The sequence below is a fragment of the Mauremys reevesii genome, linkage group 4 (assembly GCF_016161935.1).
Source record: "Mauremys reevesii isolate NIE-2019 linkage group 4, ASM1616193v1, whole genome shotgun sequence".
NCBI lineage: Eukaryota > Metazoa > Chordata > Testudines > Geoemydidae > Mauremys > Mauremys reevesii.
In genome coordinates, this window is record NC_052626.1 from 120,585,407 (window position 1) to 120,607,236 (window position 21,830).

At 51.5% G+C, this 21,830-nt stretch overlaps 1 protein-coding gene across 1 annotated transcript in view; it reads left to right on the forward strand.

Moving 5' to 3' along the window:
- Positions 1 to 1,735: 1,735 nt before the first annotated feature.
- The window catches only part of SHISA4 (shisa family member 4), a 48,071-nt gene continuing 27,976 nt past the window's right edge, over positions 1,736 to 21,830 (forward strand). The window contains exons 1-3 of the mRNA XM_039536009.1: positions 1,736 to 1,765; positions 4,267 to 4,439; positions 14,463 to 14,503. Coding sequence (XP_039391943.1) covers positions 1,736 to 1,765; positions 4,267 to 4,439; positions 14,463 to 14,503 — 244 coding nt within the window. The remainder of the gene's footprint in view (positions 1,766 to 4,266; positions 4,440 to 14,462; positions 14,504 to 21,830) is intronic.

The following is a 21,830-nucleotide window of genomic DNA, read 5'->3' on the forward strand; positions in this document are numbered from 1 at the left end:
TGGGGGCACACTGACAACAGTGTCAGGAGGGCCTTCCCCAATTTCCACAACTTTAAAGAGCTCCCAACACTTCCTGGCAATTATTCCTGTGAAAGAGGAACTCCTGCTCCTCTATGGTATATTTTCTGGATGGATTTCCATGAACATTTTGCTCTGGGCATTAGCATAGAAAGATGATCTTCCTTCTGCAGAGTCTCCTAGGAAACAGAGCTTGGTTTATGTGTGTATCTAGTGCAATGGAGAATAAGGACCAGCTTCCTGTTACCCAATCATTGTATGCAAATTATTTAATGTGTTAATTTGCATATTTGGAGATAATTTGCATGACCATATACAGAAGTATAAAACAAATGGTGGGTGGATTTAATGTTGGTGGAAGGCATCTCTTTGACGACCCTGATGAATGGAATCCTCTTTTTACAAGGCAATAGTAGGGCACACTGCTCAGACACACTGCCCTGCCAGCAGGCCTCATCCCAGGGGAACTTCCTTTAGGGGTGTCAGGGGTCATTCACACTCCACAGCCCAAGCAGCTCTTCGCCTGCCAGCTGAGTCTGCAAGTTACTGCAAAAGCTAGTGGTGGGTTTGTGATATAGGAGCTGGATTGGAGACCCACCAAATTCATCTCATACTAGTGCCACCAAGGATCAATGACATGGGAGCAGCTTCTCTACTCCTGGGGAACATGGGCTGACTCTGGACCCTAGCCAGGACCCAGTCTCCTGATGACTCTCTCTCTCACACACAAACCCCTTGTCTCGCACCCTCCTGCTGGGGGGCATGCACACACACTGTGTCTCACACTCATCCATGGGGGCATACACACACACACGCCTCGCAGACATGCACACATATACTTGTCTTAGCCTCCCACTGGGTGTGCACATGGACATGCACACACTGGAAATATGCACGCATGCATGCTGTGTCTCACACCCACTCGTATGCTCACAGTGAGGGAAGCATGCACATGCACCATGTCTCCTCTCACACCCACCCACTGGGGTGCACACATGCATGCACATGTACCCACACTGGGGTGTGCACATGCATAGACACTGGGGGTGCACATGCACACTGGGGGCACACTGGAACACACACACATTGGGGACATGTATTGGGGCACACGTGCACACACCCACACACAGGGGGCACATGCACACACTGGTGGCACACACCTACACACACACACTGGGAGCAGAGACTGGAAACACTCTACTCACACTGGACACACACGCACACACTCACTGGAGGTGCATTCACACATGCATACTGGAGGCAGGGACGCCCACACCCACACAGGGACATGCACACTGGACACACACACACATACGGTGGGCTGACACACACAGATACTGGGCACATACCCACACACTGGGGACATACCCACACACTGTAGTTAGACACATACACACACACACACACACAGACTGGGGCAGAGACCCACTGTGACATTGTATACCTTGGGGGAGCGTACTGTAACCCCATATTCCTCATTTTCATATAATCATGATCTTACATATAAAGCATGCTTTGTAAGGTATCAGGGGAAAGGTTATGATCTTGTTGGTGTCACTAGGCATAACCCTAGGTAACTCAGGAGGGTGGAAAGCCATAAGTGTCAATAAAGCCTTCTGTAGTAGGCCTGAATGAACTAAAGTCACTCCATGTCTGACCAAAGCGCTTCCATGTTTATGTTTGAACTTTAATCAACCTAGCAGGCCAGTAACCGAGAATGGAATGTACAACAGCTAGCTCAACCGTGGTACTGCCAGGAGATAATGATGGGGCCTGCTTACACCTGGCTATGGGGGGGGGGGCAGAATAACAGATCAAAGAAATAAAACAAGATAACTGTTCACAGAAGAGTTACTAACGAGCTAAAGTGGTTTTTGCCAAGTATGACTTAACTGCTTAATGTAATTGCTATTGCAAAGTGTATTTGCTGCATGGGAATGAAAGGTGGGGGGAGAGGAGGAGTGTGGGGGTGATGGGAATGCTTAGCTTAAGTTATGTATAAAGAGAGGAAAACCGCTTGTATCGGTGTGCAGGATTTGAGATTGCACCTTATTTGGGCTCAAATAAACTTGGTATTGCTTCTCCACCCTGGTGTGTTAATTAGTGCGGTGCACACCGGGCAACGAACCCCTGTTGCTGTCCTCGGGCCTCTGTGCCGGCAACAATCTGCTGAAAGTCATTTCTCTATCTGTATGTGTATCATTAATGCATATGAAGTTATGAGAATTGGGTTGTATGGTTGTCACTAAAACATGCTGTAAATTGGGGACTCAGCCAGATATTAGCTCCCTAGAGGCAACAGCAAGGAAAGTAACCAACATCCAGGTGGGGTGTCAAACAACCCATCAACAGCCATTGTCCAGCAAAGGAGCTACAATGCAATGACTCACCTGTATGAGGCCACATCAGGGGAATTGCTCAACCTTGCCTGGAGACTCAGTAATGCCCACCCAGACATGCCTGGACTTGTGCTCCCCAAACACATGGACTAAGGGTATAAAACAGACAGAGCAGACACATACTGGGCCCTTCTCCTGCCCCCACCTATGCTGCAAGCAACCAACACACTGAGAAGAGGAGATTTGCCCAGGTTTAAGGAACAAACCTGTATATTAAGGACTGCAATATCCAGTGGGGTTAATCTAGATGTTGCCCAGTCTAATACGGTTGAGAGTTCAGACTGTGTGCTTATATTTTATTTTATTTTGGTAACCACTCTGACTTTTTGCTGATCACTTAATATCACTTAAAATCTACCTTTTATAGTCAATAAATTTGTTTGTTTATCTTTACCAGTGAGTTTGTATGAAGAGTGTAGCGAATCTGCTCAGGTTGGCAAAAGCTGGGGTATGTCCACTTTCCATTGTTGAAGTGGTGAACCAATTAATAAATTTGCACTGCCCATCTTGAGCAGTGCAAGATGGTATATTCCTGAGGTACGGTGCTGGGAACTGGAGGGATTTGGCTGGTGCCTTTCTCTGTGTGATTCATGAGTGGCTCTTGGTCCCAGGCTTCACACCGGGGGGAAGCTGTCACACCCACCCACCCACACATACACTGTGTAGACACACACACTGGAGGCAGACACACACACTGAGAGTGGACGCACACCCACATTTACACTGAGCACATGCATACACATTGTGGATACACACACATTGGAAACACATACACATTGGGGGTGGACACCCCACCCATGCACACACTGGGCACACACTCACTGGGGTCACACACACACACACACACTCTAGGCATACACACACACTGGGGGCAGACACATGCGCACACACACATTGGGGGTGTGCTCACACACACACACACACACTGGGGACACACATACTGGGACCAGACACCCACCCACACAAACTGGGGACACACAGTGGGTATGCACACATTGGGGGTGCACACACTGGGCACACACACAATTGGGGCAGACACACGGGGCACACACCCACCCACTGAGGGATAGGGTTGCCAATTTTAGTTGGACATATTCCTGGAGGTTTCATTACATGACAATCTTTAATTAAACTATATCTTTAATTCCTAGAGACTCCAAACCTAACTGGGTGAGACTCACTCGGCACACATGTGCACACACACACTGGGCACGCATGCATGCGCACACTGGGGGAGACACACTGGGCACACACACACTGCAGGCAGACACACACATACACTAGGCGTGCACACAGGGTATGTGAACATGCACTGGAGGCAGACATACACTGGGGTCAAACGCACCCACTGGACTCGACACACTGGGGGCGAACGCACCCACTGGGCTCGACACACTGGGCACACATACACATGGTGGGAGACACACTGGGAACACACATATACACACACTGCAGGAGACAGACTGGGCATGCACACTAGGCATGCACACATGCACACTGGGCACACACGCACACACACACTGGGCACATACATACACAGGAAGAGACACAATGAGCACACACACATACACAAGGCATGCACACAAACTGAGCAGACACACATACTGGGGGAGACACACGAGGCACACGACAAACACGGGGAGATACGCTGGGCGCGCACACACACATGCACACACTGGGCACGCACACACGCACTGACGGTGACAGCTCTCTTTGTTTGTGGTCTGACTCCGGACTGGCCTTGGGCACCGCCTGCGCTGGACACGGCTCTCGCAGCCCTGCGGCAGGGGCCGGGTTAAGCCGGCCCGGGAGGAGGGGGCTGCGGGGTTGGAGCTGCCGCTGTCGGTAGGGTTCCCTGCGCCGCCGGGCCCGGGGCGGATCGTTCCGCCTGCCCGCCGCGTCCCGTGGCACCACCGGCCTCCTGGTGCTTCCAGGGGAGCGGGAGGAGGATGGGGAATGGGGGCCCCCGACCCGCCTGGCCTCTGCTGGCCATGGTGCTCTTCAGCCTGACCGCCTCTCTGGGTAAGAGCCTGGGCTGGGCATGGGGGCAGGCCCGCGGGGTGAACTCAGAGCTGGGTATGGGGCAGCTGGGACTGGCTATAGGGGGTGAATTCAGACCTGGCACTGGGGCACGGAGAGCGTGGGGCTGGGTGTGGGGCCGGGGGGAGCATGGGGCTGGGGGAGGCAATGTGGAGATGGAAGTGTGGGAGTGGGGCTGTGCGGGAGGAAAACTACGGAGGGGGCAGCAGGAGGGGAGAGCATGGAGCTGGATTCAGGTGGAGAATGTAGAGGAGAGCGCTGGGGGGCTAGATGCAGGGCAGCAGGGTGCAGGGGAGGGAGCACGTGGGGGATGCTGCGGAAACAAAGGGGAGTGTGGGGCTGAGTGCAGGGGGATCCTCTGGGGGGGTGCTGAGGTAACTGGGGGAGTGTATGGTGGGTGCTGAGGTAATGGGAGATCATGGGGCTGGGTGTGGGGGGAGTGTGTGGGGAGTGCTGAGATAATGGGGGGAGTGTGTGGGGATGCTGAGATAACAGGGGAGCATGAAGGGGGTGCTGAGTTAACCTGGGAATGTGGGGCTGGTTGCGGGGAGGAGTGAGTAGCAGTGGTGGATTAGCCACTGGACTAACAGGGCCTTTGCCCAAGGGTCCTGGCCAATTGGGGGGCCCTGAAAAAATGGGTGCCCCTGTACTCTGAACCAGCTCCCTGGCAGGAGTGCCGGGCGGGGGGTGGGAAGGGGCATGCCCCGTGCCCCAACCCCATTTCCCCAGCAGGAGTGGGTGGGGGGAGGGACTGCAGGCGGAAGGGGTGGGGAGGACCTCTGCTTGTTCTGGCCCAGGGCCTCACAAAACTGTAATCACCCTGTGGTGTGTGGGGGGTATGGGGCTGGGTGCAGCTGGAAGTATGTTGGGGCAGCTGAGGTAACTGGGAGGGGAGTGTAGGGTTGGGTGTGGGGGGAATCTATGGCAGGTAATGAGATAACTGAGAGGAATGGGAGGAGTGTGTGTGGGGTACTGAAGTAACTGGGGGAGCGTGGGGTTGGGTGCACGGGGGAGTCTATGTGGGGTGCTGAGGTATTGGGGGAACATGGGGCTAGGTGCGGAGGGAGCATGTGTAGGGTGCTGAGGTAATGGGGAAACGTGGGGATGGGTGTGTGAGGGAGCGAGGACCACCTGCAAGCAGGATTGAACCTGGGACCTCTAGAGCTAAATGCCTGAGGCTCTACTGCAGGGGTGGGCAAACTATGGGCCGGGGGCTATATCTGGCCCTTCAGAAGTTTTGATCTGGCCCTCGAGCTCCAGCTGGGGAGCAAGGTTGGGGGTTGGCCCCGCTCCACATGTGCCATAGCTCTGCGCAGCTCCTGGAAGCAGCGGCATATCCCCCCCTGGCTCCTATGTACAGGGGCAACCAAGGGGCTCTGCACGCTGCCCCCACCCCAAATGCCATCCCCGCAGCTCCTATTTGCTGGGAACCACGGCCTGTGGGAGCTGCAAGAGCAGCACCTGCGGATGGGGCAGGGCACAGAGCCACTTGGCCGTGCCTCTGCTTAGGAGCCGGAGGGAGGACATGCCCCTGCTTCCGTGAGCACCTTGAGTTAAGCACCACCCAGTGCTTGCACCCCTGAGCCATCCCCCTAGGCTCCTGCCCCAGCCCCAGCCCCGATCCTCCTCCCGCCCTCCAAACCCCTTGGTCCCAGCCCGGAGCACTCTCCTGCACCTCCAACCCCTCTTCCCCAGCCCCACCCCAGAGCCCGCAGCCCCAGCTAGAGCCCTCACCCCCCCCACACCGCCCAACCCCCAGTTTGGTGAGCATTCATGCCCACCATCCAATTTCCATACCCAGATGTGGCCCTCGGGCCAAAAAGTTTGCCCACCCTTGCTCTGCTGCATGAGCTAAAAGCCACATGGCTCTTAGCTAAGGTAGCAGACTCATTAATCTCTAAGTGGTCTCAGTTCCACTAGAGCAGTGGTTTCAAACTGCGGGTCATGACCCAGTACTGGGTCACAGAATGTAAAGTACTGGGTCGAGGTGGCTCTGGTCAGCACCACTGACCGGGCTGTTAAAAGTCCGGTTGGCAATGCTGCCAGGCTAAGGCAGGCTAGTCCCTACCTGTTCTGATACTGCGCTGTGCCCCAGAAGCAGCCAGCAGCAGGTCTGGCTCCTAGGCAGGGGGCCACGGGGCTCTGCGTGCTGCCCCTGCCCCTGCCCCAAGCACCATTTCTGCACTCCCATTGGCCAGGAGGTGTGTGGGTTACACTAGCAGTGTCATGCTGCTCACTCTTTGTGTCTGCATGTATTGGCCAGCTTTAACACATCTCATATTTGTGATCGGCTTAAAGTTCTATTGCAAGACCCTAACTGATGCTTTGAGTTGCTCTGCTTTCCGTCTTCCTACCTCTCTCTTATTCTGCATTCTTCCAATCTCTTCTTCTTTTATTGGTTTCATTGCTAGAAGTTAGGAGAGACTCATTTAATCTCCACACATGGTTTTAATATACAGGAATAGGAAAATCAGGTAAGTGAAAATATAGTAATGGATAAATGAACACCAGAAGATAGGCATATGGACAGCAAAAGGACTATGCCAAATCCTGCTAAGAAATTGAGTGAGGTCAGAGAGAAAACAATTTTTTGTGCTAATACAAAGAGCCTCAGCCATAGGCGCCAACTTTCCCTGGCGCTGGTGGGTGTTCGTGCCCCCCCGCCCCATCCTGACTCCATCCTTTCCCCACCCTGCCCCCCCCCCATTCCAACCCCTTCCCCAACTCCCTGCCCCAGCTCTGCCTCTTCCCCGAGTGCACTGCGTTCCCCTCCTCCTCCCTCCCAGCCACGCGAAACAACTGTTTTGTGGTGCAAGCGCTGGGAGCTAGGGGGGAAAAGCAGGCACACGGCGTGCTCAGGGGAGGAGGCGGAGCAGAGCTGGGGGGAGGGGCAGGGAGCTGCTGGTAAGTGCTCAGCACCCACCAATTTTTCCCCGTGGGTGCTCCAGCCCTGGAGGACCCACGGAGTCGGCACCTATGGCCTTGGCGTCAAAATGGAGGAATGAGAACTCTTGGTGAAGGGCATTATAGGGATAACAGAAACATGGTGGACTAGCACTAATAGCTGGAAGACAAGTGTTGAAGGTATGTGTTGTTTAGGGGGAAATAAAGGTGGTAGGGCCCACTTATTTCTGGATGTGATAGCTAACAGATTTCTTCACCAAGTAGTCACTGAACCAACCTGAGAGGATGCTATTTTAGACTTGATTTTGGTGTAAGTAGTGAGGACAGTATAGAAGAGCTGGTTGTAGAAAATAATGCTGAATCAAGTGATCACAAGTTGATTCAGTTTAAATCAAATGGAAGGATAATCAAAATCAGGTCATAACTAAGGTTTTCAATTGCAAAAGGGAAGAATTTGATAAATTAAGGGAATTAGTTAGTGAAGTCAACTGGACTGAAGAGCTCAGGGACTTCAATGTGGAGGAGACTTACCTTTTTCTACCTTTGACTTTGTTAAGGTTCCTTCCCCACTCTGAACTTTAGGGTACAGATGTGGGGACCTGCATGGACACTTCTAAGCTTAATTACCAGCTTAGATCTGGTATCGCTGCCACCATCCAGATCCCTCCGTCTGGAACTCCCTCTTTCCCCCCAAAACCTTCCCCTCCCAGGGTAGCCTTGAGAGACTTCACCAATTTCCTGGTGAACACAGATCCAAACCCCTTGGATCTTAAAACAAGGAGAAATTAACCATTCCCCCTCCTTTCTCCCACCAACTTCTGGTGGATCCAGATCCAACCCCCTTGGATCTAAAAAACAAGGAAAAATCAATCAGGTATTAAGAAAAAGGCTTTTAATTAAAGAAAAGAAAGGTAAAAGAAAACCCTCTGGAAGAGATTAGCATACCAGCTACTCTCACAGACAACAGATTCAAAACACAGAGGATGTTCCCCTGGGCAAAAACTTAGTACACCAATGAAAATACCCCAATACCCAATTTGATTCTACCTCTAATTGCACAAGACAGGTTACCAGGGGCGGCTCTAGGATTTGCGCCGCCCCAAGCAGGGTGGCACGCCGCGGGGGGCGCTCTGGCGGTTGCCAGTCCCGCGGCTCCGGTGGACCTCCCACAGGCATGGCTGCAGATGCTCCACCGAAGTCGCGGGACCAGCGGACCCTCTGCAGGCATGCCTGTGGGAGGTCCACCGGAGCCGCCTGCTGCCCTCCCGCGGGACGCCGCCCCAAGCGCACGCTTGGCGCGCTGGGGTCTAGAGCCGGCCCTGCAGGTTACAAAGAAATAAACATAAACCTATTTATTCCCTTCTAAACTTACTACTCTGGTAAGAGGTTGGTTCCTTGATCTTTTCCACTCTGGCTGAAACTGAGACTCTAAACAAAGGAAAACTTCCCTCCCAGGGCCAAACGGGCCACACAAGAGAGGGCCTGGCACTGCCAGGCTCAGCCCGGCCAGCAGGACCGGCCAGGGGGGGTGCACCAGGCCACCCAGGGCCTGGGCAGCTCAGTGGCCTGCCACCAGAGCCCCTGGGCCAAGCCAATGCCAAGGGCTGAAAACCAGCCGCTCTGGGGCTGCCCCAGCTGGTTTGAATGCCCCCTGAACCCACCTGGCCGCTTATTTCCCCCCAGCTTTAAACTGCTGCTGTTCCAGCCCGGGCTCTAGGGGCCCTTGGCCCAGCCCCCCAGCCCCAGGCGCAAGCCCCCCCCCGGGCCCTGGCTGCTGAGGAGAGGGGTGGGGAGGGAGGAGGGGAGCTTACCACTGTACAGTGGGCCACTACCTGCACCCCCCGCACACCTGCCTGCCGCGCGCGCAGCCCTGCCCCCAGCAGCCCTGCCCTGCCCGCACCCCCCCCCCTCCTCCTGCCTCCAGCCCCTGCCCGCCTGCGCCCCGCGCCCCTGCCTGCCCGCCGCCCCTCCAGCCTCGCGCCTGTCCACCCGCCACCCACCCCCCCCACCCCCCCCTACCCAGCCACAGCCCACCCCCCACACCCCACCCCTCCCCCAGCAGCCCCCCCCCCCCCTGCCTGCAGCCAGCCCCCCCCTCCAGTCCCAGCCCTGCCTGCCTCCAGCCCAGCCCCCCCCTGCTGCCCTGCCCAGCCCCCCCCCCACTGCTGCCCTGCTTCTGGGAGGGGAGGCACTGGGGGCAGACACACTACACACACCCCCACAGGTGAGAGAGGGCACAAAAAAAGAAAAATTGGGGGGGGGGGGTAAACAGGGAAAACCTATATAGAAAAAAGAAAAAAATCGGGAAAAAAAAATAAAAATCTACTGACTGGACACACACACCACAGGGGTGGGTGGGATCCACCACACACATGACGACACTCAGTTCTCTCAGGCTCATCTTTCTTAAAAGAAAAAAAAGTCTCTTCTGGTTAACGTACATGTGTTTTTTCCAGACATGTCCAGCTTTTGGTTCTTAAATTAAATCGAGAGGAATTTTTTTTTTTTTAACGACGGTAAAACTATTATGGTAAAAAAACAAATACTGTGGCACATCCTTAAAGCAGAACTTTTTTTTAGGAAGGGAGGAACTAAGAAATGAAGGCTTTTTTTTTTTTTTTTTTTTTTTCACATCTGCCCCCCCCAAAAAAAAAACGAATGGGCCCCGCACTTCCTAAAGCCGGCCCTGTTCCCTCCTTCCTTTTGAAACATCTTGTTCCCCCATTGGTTCCTCTGGTCAGGTATCAGCTAGGCTAGGTGAACTTTTTAACCCTTTACAGGTAAAAGAGGCATTAACCCTTAACTTTCTGTTTATGACAGACTTAAAGAAATTCCATCTGGAATTTGCATCCCAAACAAGGGCATAAAATTTGTAGGGAAGGGCTCCAGATCTAACTGAATGAATAAACACTTCAAAAAGGATATCAGGAGTAAGCAGAGGCCTACAAAGAATGGAAGGAGGGATTGATCAGCAAAGAAAGCTCTGTTTTGGCTATCAGAGAGTGTAGGAATAAAGAGAGTTGCTGGAAGTGAAGCTGAATTAGAAGGAAAATAAAATAAATAGTAAAAAGGCTCTTTAGCCATATAAATAAAATAGAATAGGAAAAGAAGTGGGGCTGCTATGCAGTGAGGATGAGGTAGAGTGCAAGGATAATCTAGGTACAGCTCCAAAACTAAATGAATAATTTTCCTCAGTTTTCAATTATAATAGTGATGTAGAACACGGGTAGAGCCCTGTGCAGATACACAATTTATATCCATGGATATAAAGCAGATATCTGTGGATTTGCAGGGCTCTAGTGACAATGAGCAAGACCAGCAAGGCCACGAACTGCAGCGGCAAAAGCAGCAGCATGTTAGGCCGTTGCTGGACAGGAGCGTGTATCTGCGCAGGGTTCTAAACATGGAGGCAAAGGCAGGATGGCTGATGGAAATGAGTATATAGAAATGGAAACTACCAAATCCATGGTGGAAGGAAAACAGAGTTTAATGCATTCAAGTTGGGGGATCGCCAGACCAGAATACAGAAAGAACTGACACATGAAAATGCAAGTCCAGTGGCAAGGATTTGTAATAAATGATCAAATCAGGGGTAGTACTATATGATTGGAGAATAACAAATGTTGTACACGTATATTTAAGAACGAGGAGAAAAAAGTAATCCAGAAAACTATAGGCCCATTAGTCTGACCTAAATAGCATGCAAGGCTTTAGAACAAATTCTGAAGGAAAAAAATAGTTAGACATGGAGGTAAATGGAAAATGGAATAAAATACAACATGGGTTTACCAAAGGTAGATCATGCCATACTATCTTGCTATCTTTCTTTGATAAGATAACTAATTTCTTAGCCAAGGGAAATGCAGTGGATCTGATCTATCAGGACTTCAGTAAAACATTTGATATAGTACAATATGGGAAATTAGTTAAGATGGAGAATATGGGGCATAGTGCAAGCATTGTAAGGTGGGTAAGGAACTGGCTAAAGGGAAGAACTATCAGGGTACAACGAAATTACTAGTGGAGGTCCTCAGGGAGTTAGGACAGATCTTATTTAATAGTTTAATTAATGACCTTGGCACAAAAAGAGGACATGAGCTAATGAAATTTGCTGGTGACACAAAGTTGGGAGGCATCACCAATACAGAGGAGGATTGGAATATTGTACAGGAAGAACTGGATGACTTAGAGGACTGGAGCAATAGAAATGGGATGAAAGTCAACAGTATAAAGTGCAGAGTTATGCATTTAGGGACTAATAAGAATTTCTGCTGTAAGCTGAGGCCTCATCAGTTGGATATGACAGAGGAGGAGAGAGACCTGGGTGTATTAATTGATCACAGGATGACTATGAGCCACAAATGTCCATACATTTATTAAAGTCTATATCCCTATAATCTGATCAGACATTACAGGGGGTCACACTCAGAGGCTTGCTATGTGTAGGGTAACCAGATAGCAAGTGTAAAAAAACGGGATAGGGATGGGGGGTAATAGGTGCCTCTATAGCAAAAAGCCCCCAAAATTGGGACTGTCCCTATAAAATTGGGACATCTGGTCACCCTAGCTATGTGAAAGGGGTCACCAGTGCAAAAGTTTGAGAACCACTGGTCTAGCACAACATCGCGGGGAGGGCAAACACCAAGGTGGGTGAAGAGCTATTGAAGCTAAAGGACAATGTTGGCACAAGAAGAAATGGGGATAAACTGGCCATGAATAAATGAAGACTGGAAATGAGAAGAAAGTTTCTAACCATAAGAGGAGGGATGGGATGATCTAGAACTGCCTCCCATTAGGAGCAGTGTGGGGGGCAAACAACCTAACCCATTTTAAATTGGAGCCTGATAAATTCATGAAGGGGATTATGTGTTGGGGTTGCCAGCAAGAGCAGGGACTGGACTAGATGACCCAGGAGATCCCTTCCCAGTCTATATCCCTATAATCTGAGCAGACACCAGGACCTGATTTGTTAAAGGGGAAGAATTTTGGATATGTGGTCACTCTAAACCAGGGGTCGGCAGCCTTTCAGAAGTGTTGTGCCATGTCTTCATTTATTCGCAGTAATTTAAGGTTTCACGTGCCAGTAATACATTTTACATTTACGGGGGCTGGCGGATGGAACCCCAGACTGGCAGCGGACTGAGCAGGGCTGGCAGCTGGGACCCCAGGCTGGCAGCGGACTGAGCCACTCAGCCACTCAGCCTGCTGCTGGTCTGGGGTTCTGTCTGCTGGCCCCTGCCAGCCGGGGGTCCCGGCCGCTGGCCCCGCTCAGCCCACTGCCAGCCTGGGGTCCTGTCCATTCAGGCCGGCAGCAGGCCGAGTGGGGCTGGTGGCTGGGACCCCAGGCCAGCAGCAGCATGCCACAGTAAATCAGCTTGTGTGCCACCTTTGGCATGCATCCCATAGGTTGCTGACCCCTGCCCTAAACATTAGTGCTTAACAAAAAATAAGGGAGGACAGTCCCCGGTTTCAGAACCCAGTTTTCTCTAGTACAGTGGTCACCAACCTGTTGATCGTGATTGACTGGTTGATCGTGATCTTCGGCTGCGGTGGCCAGGGCTCCACGCCACTCTCAGAAGCGGCCAGCATGCCCCCACGGCCTGTGTTGGGGGCAGGGGTCTCTACATGCAGCTCCTGCCTGCAAGCACCACCCCCACATCTCCCATTGGCCGGGAACGGGGAACTGTGGCCAATGGGGGCTTTGAGGCAGTGCCTGCAGAGAGGGGCAGTGCACAGCGCCACGTGCCCCCTGCCCCAGCCCCACCCAGGGCTGCAGGGGCGCATTGGCTCCTGGGAGCAGTGTGGGCCTGCGGCAGGCAGGGAGCCTGCCTTAGCCTCGCTGCACCACTGACTGAGGTAAGTGCCGCCCGGTGGGAGCCAGCACCCCATACCCCTTCCTGCACCTCTTACCCTCTCCTGCACCCCAAGTCCCTGCCCCAGCCCTGAGCCTCCTCCCAGAGCCAGCACCCCGTACCCCCACCTGCACCCCAACACCCTGCCCAAGCCCTGCTCCCCCTCCCAGAGCCAACACCCCGCACCCCCTCCTGCACCCCAACACTCTGCCCCAGCCTGGAGCCACCCAAACACCCTCCCAGAGCCAGCACCCCGTACCCCCACCTGCACCCCAACCCCCTGCCCCAGCCCTTACCTCCTCTCAGAGCCAGCACCCCGTAACTCCTCCTGCACCCCAACTCCCTGCCCCAGGCTCAGCCCAGAGCCCCCTCCCACACTGCGAACCCCTCGGCCCCAGCCCAGAGCACGCACTCCCTCCCAAACCCCAACCCCCTGCTCCAGCCCAGTGCAAAGTGAGTGAGCATAGGGGTGAGCAAGTGACGGGGGGCGGGGGGGGATGGAGTGGGCGGCACTTTGGGGAAGGGGCGGGGTAGATCTTGGGTTGCCCTTAAATTCAAAAAGTGATCTTGGGCATAAAAAGGTTGGAGACCACTACTCTAGTATATGGTTGTAGTATTGAAACAACCAGAATATGTTTGAAAGTGCTATGCTGTTCTACATATCTATGTGGCTGGTTTTTTGTTTTTTTGCTTAAAAGTCTCATCCATTTCCTTCAAGGCTAGAATTTTCATACCAGATATGAATAATGTTGAGAAATTGCAATGAAATTAGTTTGTCCCTTTTTGAATTGTGTGAGTAAAAACAACCTTTTTGTGCATTTAAAAATTTGTTCAGTTATGTTTTTGCACTTGGATAGCTAAAAACAGCTTTTTGGGGGGGTCCAAACTACTTCACTAAGTTTGAGAATCTTTGCTTTCAAGAGAACAGAGTTCTGAATGTTTGAAAATCTTGGGTCCCAAACCCAACCTCTTTTGAGTGTGTACATATCCCATGCACATGCAGGTTTTGGAATCTAGACCATCACCCATGTAGGCCGGAGTCAGTGTTTTAAACATGTGCACATAGGTGTGTGCATGGGCACCAAACTTTCTCAAAACTGGGCCTTGATCTTCCTATGTACACTATTATATTTTCCATAATAATGATACTCAACAGCTTGCAGCCAAGCAACTCAAAGCATTTAACAAATATTAGTTATGATTTACAACCTCCAGGAGGTAGTTACGTTTCATTATCTCCATTTTACAGATCAGGAAACAGACGCACAGAGGACACAAGATTTGCTCAAGTTAAGTGGAGAGACTATAACCCATGTCTCCTGACTCCCACAGCTGTGTTCTAGTTACTGAATCAGACTGCCTCTTTCCCAAGGTCTGAGGTCCAAATGATTGCACTGTGATACTGGATTTTTCTGTGCTTCCAGATACTGATTCCAGAGGACTCTGTAGTCTAGATTTGGGGGAAGTTTTGTCCCTGCAAATCTTTCTGGATAGCAGACAAGAAGATTCTTTCTTCTAATGAATGAAGTACCTTGCTCAGTAGTCTTCCTGTAGCAAAAATATCACCCCACTTAACGGTTCTGCGTCACCTATACTCAGTGTTATAAGATGTTAATGCTAGTGCTGTAAGAAACTCTCCGTTATTTTGCAAATGTGACAAAGCAATGTGTGTGGGATGAATAAATTATGGGAAGCACAGGACACTGCAATGGAAAAAGTTGTTGGGAAGAGCACACAGCATCTATCCCTTGGCTTCAGGTTGAAGGAACAGGGTTGTATTGGCTTGAATGTGCAAGACCTCCCTGCTGTTAAAAACTGTCTGTGCTGGTTGTGATTAGTGATTGGCTAGGAATCCTCCTTAGAGACAGACTCAGTGGAGCTGATACAAGTCTGGGAACTCATACTAGTAAGCAGGTTCCAGAGTAGCAACCGTGTTAGTCTGTATCCGCAAAAAGAACAGGAGTACTTGTGGCACCTTAGAGACTAACAAATTTATTTGAGCATAAGCTTTTGTGGGCTACAGCCCACATCTTCGGATGCATAGAATGGAACATATATTGAGGAAACACACACACACACACACACACACACTGAAAAGGTGGGAGTTGTCTTACCAACTCTGAGAGGCCAATTAAGTAAGAGAAAAAAACTTTTGAAGTGATAATCAAGATAGCTCAGTACAGACAGTTTGATAAGAAGTGTGAGAATACTTACAAGGGGAGATAGATTCAATGTTTGTAATGGCTCATCCATTCCCAGTCCCTATTTAAGCCTAAATTGATTGTATCTAGTTTGCATATCAATTCCAGTTCAACAGTTTCTCGTTGGAGTCTGGTTTTGAAGCTTTTCTGTTGCAAAATTGCCACCCGCAGGTCTGTCATTGTATGACCAGACAGGTTAAAGTGTTCTCCTACTGGTTTTTGAGTGTTATGATTCCTGATGTCTATAAGCAGACTTATGCTAGTAAGCAGAGACTGAGACTGGGGAAAGTGAGTGGGATGGGCCAAAGTAGTGCCCTAATAAGCGAAACTGCCCGCTGTTGTGCCAGATGTGCCATGTCAGGTGCATTATATAGTTATCTAACTAGCATTTTTGCACATTATTTTGCCTATCTTCCACTTCAGTTTTAACAACAGTGTGGATATAGTGCTGGTAACTGCCCTGGGGACGAACCCCTCTGTTTATCTACAGGACAGCAGCAGGGCGAACTCCCAACCTCCCCACCCAGTCAGGCAGAGACCCGGGAGTCACCTTCACAGCAGGGCCTCCAGCCTGACTCCACAGCAGCAGCAGCGCCATTTATGGGAGGAGAAAACCCCTATTAGGGACCCTCCCACGCAGACAGGTCAAGACTCATCTGTGGTGTTTGGGTGTTGAGCCTGTGCGGGGTTTACTTGGTCGTGGCCTGTTGCCTTTCAGCTGGTGCTTGGTGCTTTGCTTACCTGAGCACAAAGTCTTCTCCACACTGAGGTGGCTGAGAGACGTAGCAGGTGGGTGGGTACCTCTCTCTGTCCCCCTCCAGGGATGGATACAGTACTACTGGATACAGTACTACCAGCAGAGCTGGATACGGTATTTGTGGGCCCTGCTCTTCCCTGGTGAGAGGCTGGGTTATGAAGTGCTGGGTGATGGGGGAGTGTGGGGAGGAGGCTGTGTGGTATGTTTGGTGGGGTTCAGTGCACCTAGAAGGTGTGAGTATATGGCATCCCTACTCCCATGCCTCTGTGAGAGGGAATTGGTGGTCACAGACCCTGTCTTGCGTGTGTAGGAGACCCAACCGTAGATTGGGGTTGCCTGGCTATTCTGGGGGGAACATGTAGAATGGGGTCTTTGTGTGCCCTTGGGGGGGTGGGGAGTGGGCTCTGAAGAGGGATGTGTTTGTTTGAGAATGAGAATTGTTTGCTATACCCAACCAAAAAATAAAAACTAAGTTTTTCTCCAACAGACTTTATAGCTCCCACTAGAGGCTCCTGCTTGGGTGCCCAGCTGTTCACCTTCGATGACCACCGCAGAGTGGAGAAGTAGAGGCCTGTGACGGGGGCGTTGGCTGAGAGGGAAGCAGGACCCTCAATCCCTGTGGTAGAGGGCAGTGGGAGACAAGGTCACAGGAAACATATGAGAAGGTCTAAGCCAGAGGCTAGATGTCTGGTCTCAATCCTGTGGCTTCTCTTGCAATCTCTCTGCAACAGGAAGGGTTGGCAGATAGAGATCCAAAGTGGAACAATTATTCCAGAATAAAATCACTTTAATTCCAGAAGGAAGCAACCACACATGGAGTTATTCCAGCATAGCTATAGGATATAATTATTCTGCTATAGTTACTGTGACCAGGGTTCCAGGGAGGGCCACACTGAGATTGCTCACTCAGGGCAAACTGCAAAAAATGGGGCAGACAATCCCCAAAACTGGAGTTATTTCTAATAATTAGATTCACCAATCCAGCAACAAAACAGCTTCTGCAATACTTTCCTGGTTACCCAGAAGCCAAAAGCCACAGTTCCCTTAAACTGTGACAGCCAGACAGCCAAGTCAGATATGATGAGGATTATTGAAAATCTTGTTCATCATATAAAAAGTTCTACCAATCCCAAAGGGTCGGACACTAAACTGGGAGGAGTGGTAGATATGCTGGAGGGTAGGGATAGGATACAGAGGGACCTAGACAAATTCGAGGATTGGGCCAAAAGGAACCTGATGAGGTTTAACAAGGACAAGTGCAGAGTACTGCACCCAGGACGGAAAGAACCCATACACTGCTATAGACTAGGGACTGAGTGGCTAGGTAGCAGTTCTGCAGAAAAGGATCTAGGGGTTACAGTGGACGAGAAGCTGGATATGAGTCAGCAGTGTGCCCTTGTTGCCAAAAAGCCTAACGGCATTTTGGGCTACATTAGTAGAAGCACTGACAGCAGATCGAGGGATGCGATCATTCCCCTCTATTTGGCATTGGTGAGGCATCATCTGGAGTACAGTTTTGGGTCCCACACTACAAGAAGGATGTGGAAAAATTGGAAAGAGTCCAGCAGAGGGCAACAAAAATGATTAGGGGGCTGGAGCACATGATTTATGAGGAGAGGCTGAGGGAACTGGGATGATTTAGTCTGCAGAAGAGAAGACTGAGGGGGGATTTGATAGCTGCTTTCAACTACTTGAAAGGGGGTTCCGAAGAGGATGGATCTAGACTGTTCTCAGTGGTACCAGATGACAGAACAAGAAGCAATGGTCTCAAGTTACAGTGGGGGAGGTCTAGGTTTGATATTAGGAAACGCTATTTCACTAAGAGGGTGGTGAAGCACTGGAATGGGTTACCTAGGGAGGTGGTGGAATCTCCTTCCTTAGAGGTTTTTAAGGCTCAGCTTGACAAAGCCCTGGCTGGGATGATTTAGTTGGTGTTGGTCCTGCTTTGAGCAGGGGGTTGGACTAGATGACCTCCTGAGGTCCAGGGGCGGCTCTAGACATTTCGCCGCCCCAAGCAGGGCAGCACGCCGCGGGGGGCGCTCTGCCGGTCGCTGGTCCCGCGGCTCCGGTGGACCTCCCGCAGGCGTGCCTGCGGGGGGTCCGCTGGTCCCGCGGCTCCTCCACCGGAGCCGCGGGACCAGCGGAACCTCCACAGGGACGCCTGCGGAAGGTCCACCGGAGCCACCTGCCGCCCTCCCGGCGACCAGCAGAGCACCCCCGGCAGCATGCAGCCCCAAGCACGCACTTGGCATGCTGGGGTCTGGAGCCGCCCCTGCTGAGGTCCCTTCCAACCCTGATATTCTATGACACATTACCCACCAGGTCAGTGAATATTTCAGATCTTACCCAAAGATTCACTTATAGCATATTCTTATTAACTAAACTAAGATTTATTTAAAAGGAAAAGAGAGCGAGAATATTGATTCAAAGATCATTACACATACAGATATGAATAAAGTTCTTACGTCAGTTTCATAGGAGAGAGATGGTAAGCTTTAGGGTTGCAAAAAAATTTCAGAATAAATTCCATAGGTTATAGTCCAATGTCCAATATCACGGTGACCCAGACTGGAGCTGGGGACCTCAGTCTTGCGACTCAGACTTCCTCTGATGAAGCTTAAGCAGATCTGAGATACAGGATCAGGGCCCAAGAGTTATTTTTATAATTCTCTTGCAGCCTCTTGACAGCAGGTGAATAATAGGTGAATCATTGTGGTTTTAAAGTAGACCTCCTATTTCCTAAACATCACCAGTAATTACACTACATGGATTCACCAAGGGCAAGTCATGCCTGACCAATTTGATTGCCTTCTATGATGAGATAACTGGCTCTGTGGATATGGAGAAAGCAGTGGACGTGATATATCTTGATTTTAGCAAAGCTTTTGATATGGTCTCCCACAGTATTCTTGCCAGCAAGTTAAAAAAGTATGGGCTGGATGGACTATAAGGCAGATAGAAAGCTGGCTAGATCGTTCGGTTCAACAGGTAGTGATCAACGGCTCAATGTCTAGTTGGCAGCCGGTATCAAGTGGAGTGCCCCAGGGGTCAGTATTGGGGCTGGTTTTGTTCAACATCTTTATTAATGATCTGAGCTCCACCAGCCCAGGTCGGGTGGTCAAAGCCCAAGGGCTTCAGCCCCAGGCAGGGGGCATGTAATCTGAGCCCCGCTGCCCAGACTGAAGCCCTTGGGTTTTGGTTTCAGCCCTGGGCAGTGGGACTTGGGCTTTGGCTTCAGCCCTGGGCCCCAGCAAGTCTAAGCCAGCCCTGGCAACCCCATTAAAATGGGGTCGCAACCCACTTTGGGGTCCTGACTCTCAGTTTGAGAACCACTGCTCTAGTCTATCTAACATGGCTTTATTAGCTATTTATAAGGAATAGCCCTAATTACCATTTACATACTTTCTTAATATGTCTTTGAAGGTAGAATTTGGGTCATTTAGTCTGCGAGTTGCTTAACCCTTTCTGGCTTAACGTCGCAGCTGTACTGATCAATCCCCCCATGAAGACAAACCTTTACAGAGATGTTTCCCTTCGAGTCTCACTGCTGTAGCTGTGGTCCACAGAGGCGCCTGATCTAGGGTTGCCAACTTTCTACTCGCACAAAAAACTGAACACCCTTGCTCTGCCCATTCTCTGAGGCCCTGCCCCCCACCCACTCCATCCCCCCTCCTTCTGTTGCTTGCTCTCCCCACCCTCACTCACTTGCTCATTTTCACCGGGCTGGCTCAGGGGGTTGGGGTATAGGAGGGGGTGAGGGCTCTGCAGTGGGTCCAGAAATGAGTTCAGGGTGCGGGAGGGGGCTTCAGGCTGAGGCAGTGGGTTGGAATGTGGGAGGGGATAAGAGCTCCGGCTGGGGGCATGGGCTCTGGGGTGGGGCCAGAGATGAGGGGTTTTGGATGCAGGATGGGGCTCTGGGCTGGGGCTGAGGGGTTCAGAGTGTGGGAGGGGGCTCCTGGTTGGTGCAGGGGGTTGGGGTGCAGCTGTGTGTGCAGGCTCTGGCTGAGGATAAGGGGTTTGGGATGCAGGAGGGTGCTCTGGGCTGCAACTGAGGGGTTCAGAGGGCGGGAGGGGGACCAGGGCTGGGGTGTGCGGGGGAGGGCTCTGGCTGGTGGTGCGGGCTCTTTGGTGGGGCTGGGGATGAGGGGTTTGGGGTGCAGGAGGGTGCTCTGGGTTGGGACTGAGGGGTTTGGAGGGCGGGAGAGGGATCATGGCTGGGGCAGAGGGTTGGGGCGTGGGGGGGCGGTCAGGGGTGCAGGCTCTGGGTGGCGCTTACCTCAGGTGGTTCTCAGAAGCAGCTGCATGTCCCCACTCCAGCTCCTACATGGAGGTGCGGCCAGGCGGCTCTGCGCACTGCCCTGTCAGCAGGAGCTGCAGAGCTGGCGCTTGGGGTGGGGGCAGCACACGGAGCCCCCTGACTTACCCTATGCCTAGGAACCGGAGGGAGGACATGCCGTTGGTTCTGGGAGCCGCGCAGAGCGTTAGCCCCGCTGTGCCACTGACCGGACTTTTAACGACCCGGTCAGCAGTGTTCTGGTTCAGCAGTGTTCCGGGTGTTCTGGTTAAAAACTGGACACCTGGCAACCCCAGCCTGGTCTGAAGGCCCTTCAGTGTAAGAGAGAGGAGGCAATGGGCCCTGGGCCTCTGTGACTCGCTCCCTTCTTCCCCCAGAGGCCCATCACAGCCCAAGTTTGTCAGCCTTCATGGTGCTCTGCAAAGCCCACGTTATCTTCAGGCTCATGAAGAATCAAGGGCTGGGGTGGGATTCTGGGGGTTGACTCACTGCAGTCACGTTTCTCTTGCCCCTGTGTGTCTGAACTTATCTAGAAAGGAAAGACAGGTCTGTTTATTTTAGTGTATTTTAAAAAAAAAATCAATGGATTCTTTGCTTCAGTCTTCACGGCTGAGGATGTTAGGGAGATTCCCAAACCTGAGCTGGCTTTTGTAGGTGACAAATCTGAGGAACTGTCACAGATTAAAGTATCACTAGAGGAGGTTTTGGAATTAATTGATTAACTCAACATTAACGAGTCACCGGGACCAGATGGCATTCACCCAAGAGTTCTGAAAGAACTCAAATGTGAAGTTGCGGAACTATTAACTAAGGCCTGGTCCACACTAAAAAGGGGTTTCGAATTAGGGTACGCAAATTCAGCTACGGGAATAGCGTAGCTGAATTCGAAGTACCCTAATTCGAACTACTCACCCGTCCAGACGCGGCGGGGTCGAACTCCGCGGCTCCCCAGTCGACTCCACCACCGCCGTTTGCAGTGGTGGAGTACCAGAGTCGACCGCGGTGCTTCCGGAGTTCGAACTATCGTGTCTAGATCAGACGCGATAGTTCGAACTCCGTGAAGTCGAACTTACCGCGTCGACCCGCGCGGTGAGTATGGACCTGCCCTAAGATTTGTAATCTGTCCTTTAAATCGGCTTTGGTACCCAATGACTGGAAGTTATCTAATGTAATGCCAATATTTAAAAAGGGCTCTAGAGGTGATCCCGGCAATTACAGATGGGTAAGTCTAACGTCGGTACCGGGCAAATTAGTCAAAACAATAGTTAAGAATAAAATTGTCAGACACAGAAAAACAAACTGTTGCGCAATAGTCAACATGGTTTCTGTAAAGAGAAGTCGTGTCTTACTAATCTATTAGAGTTC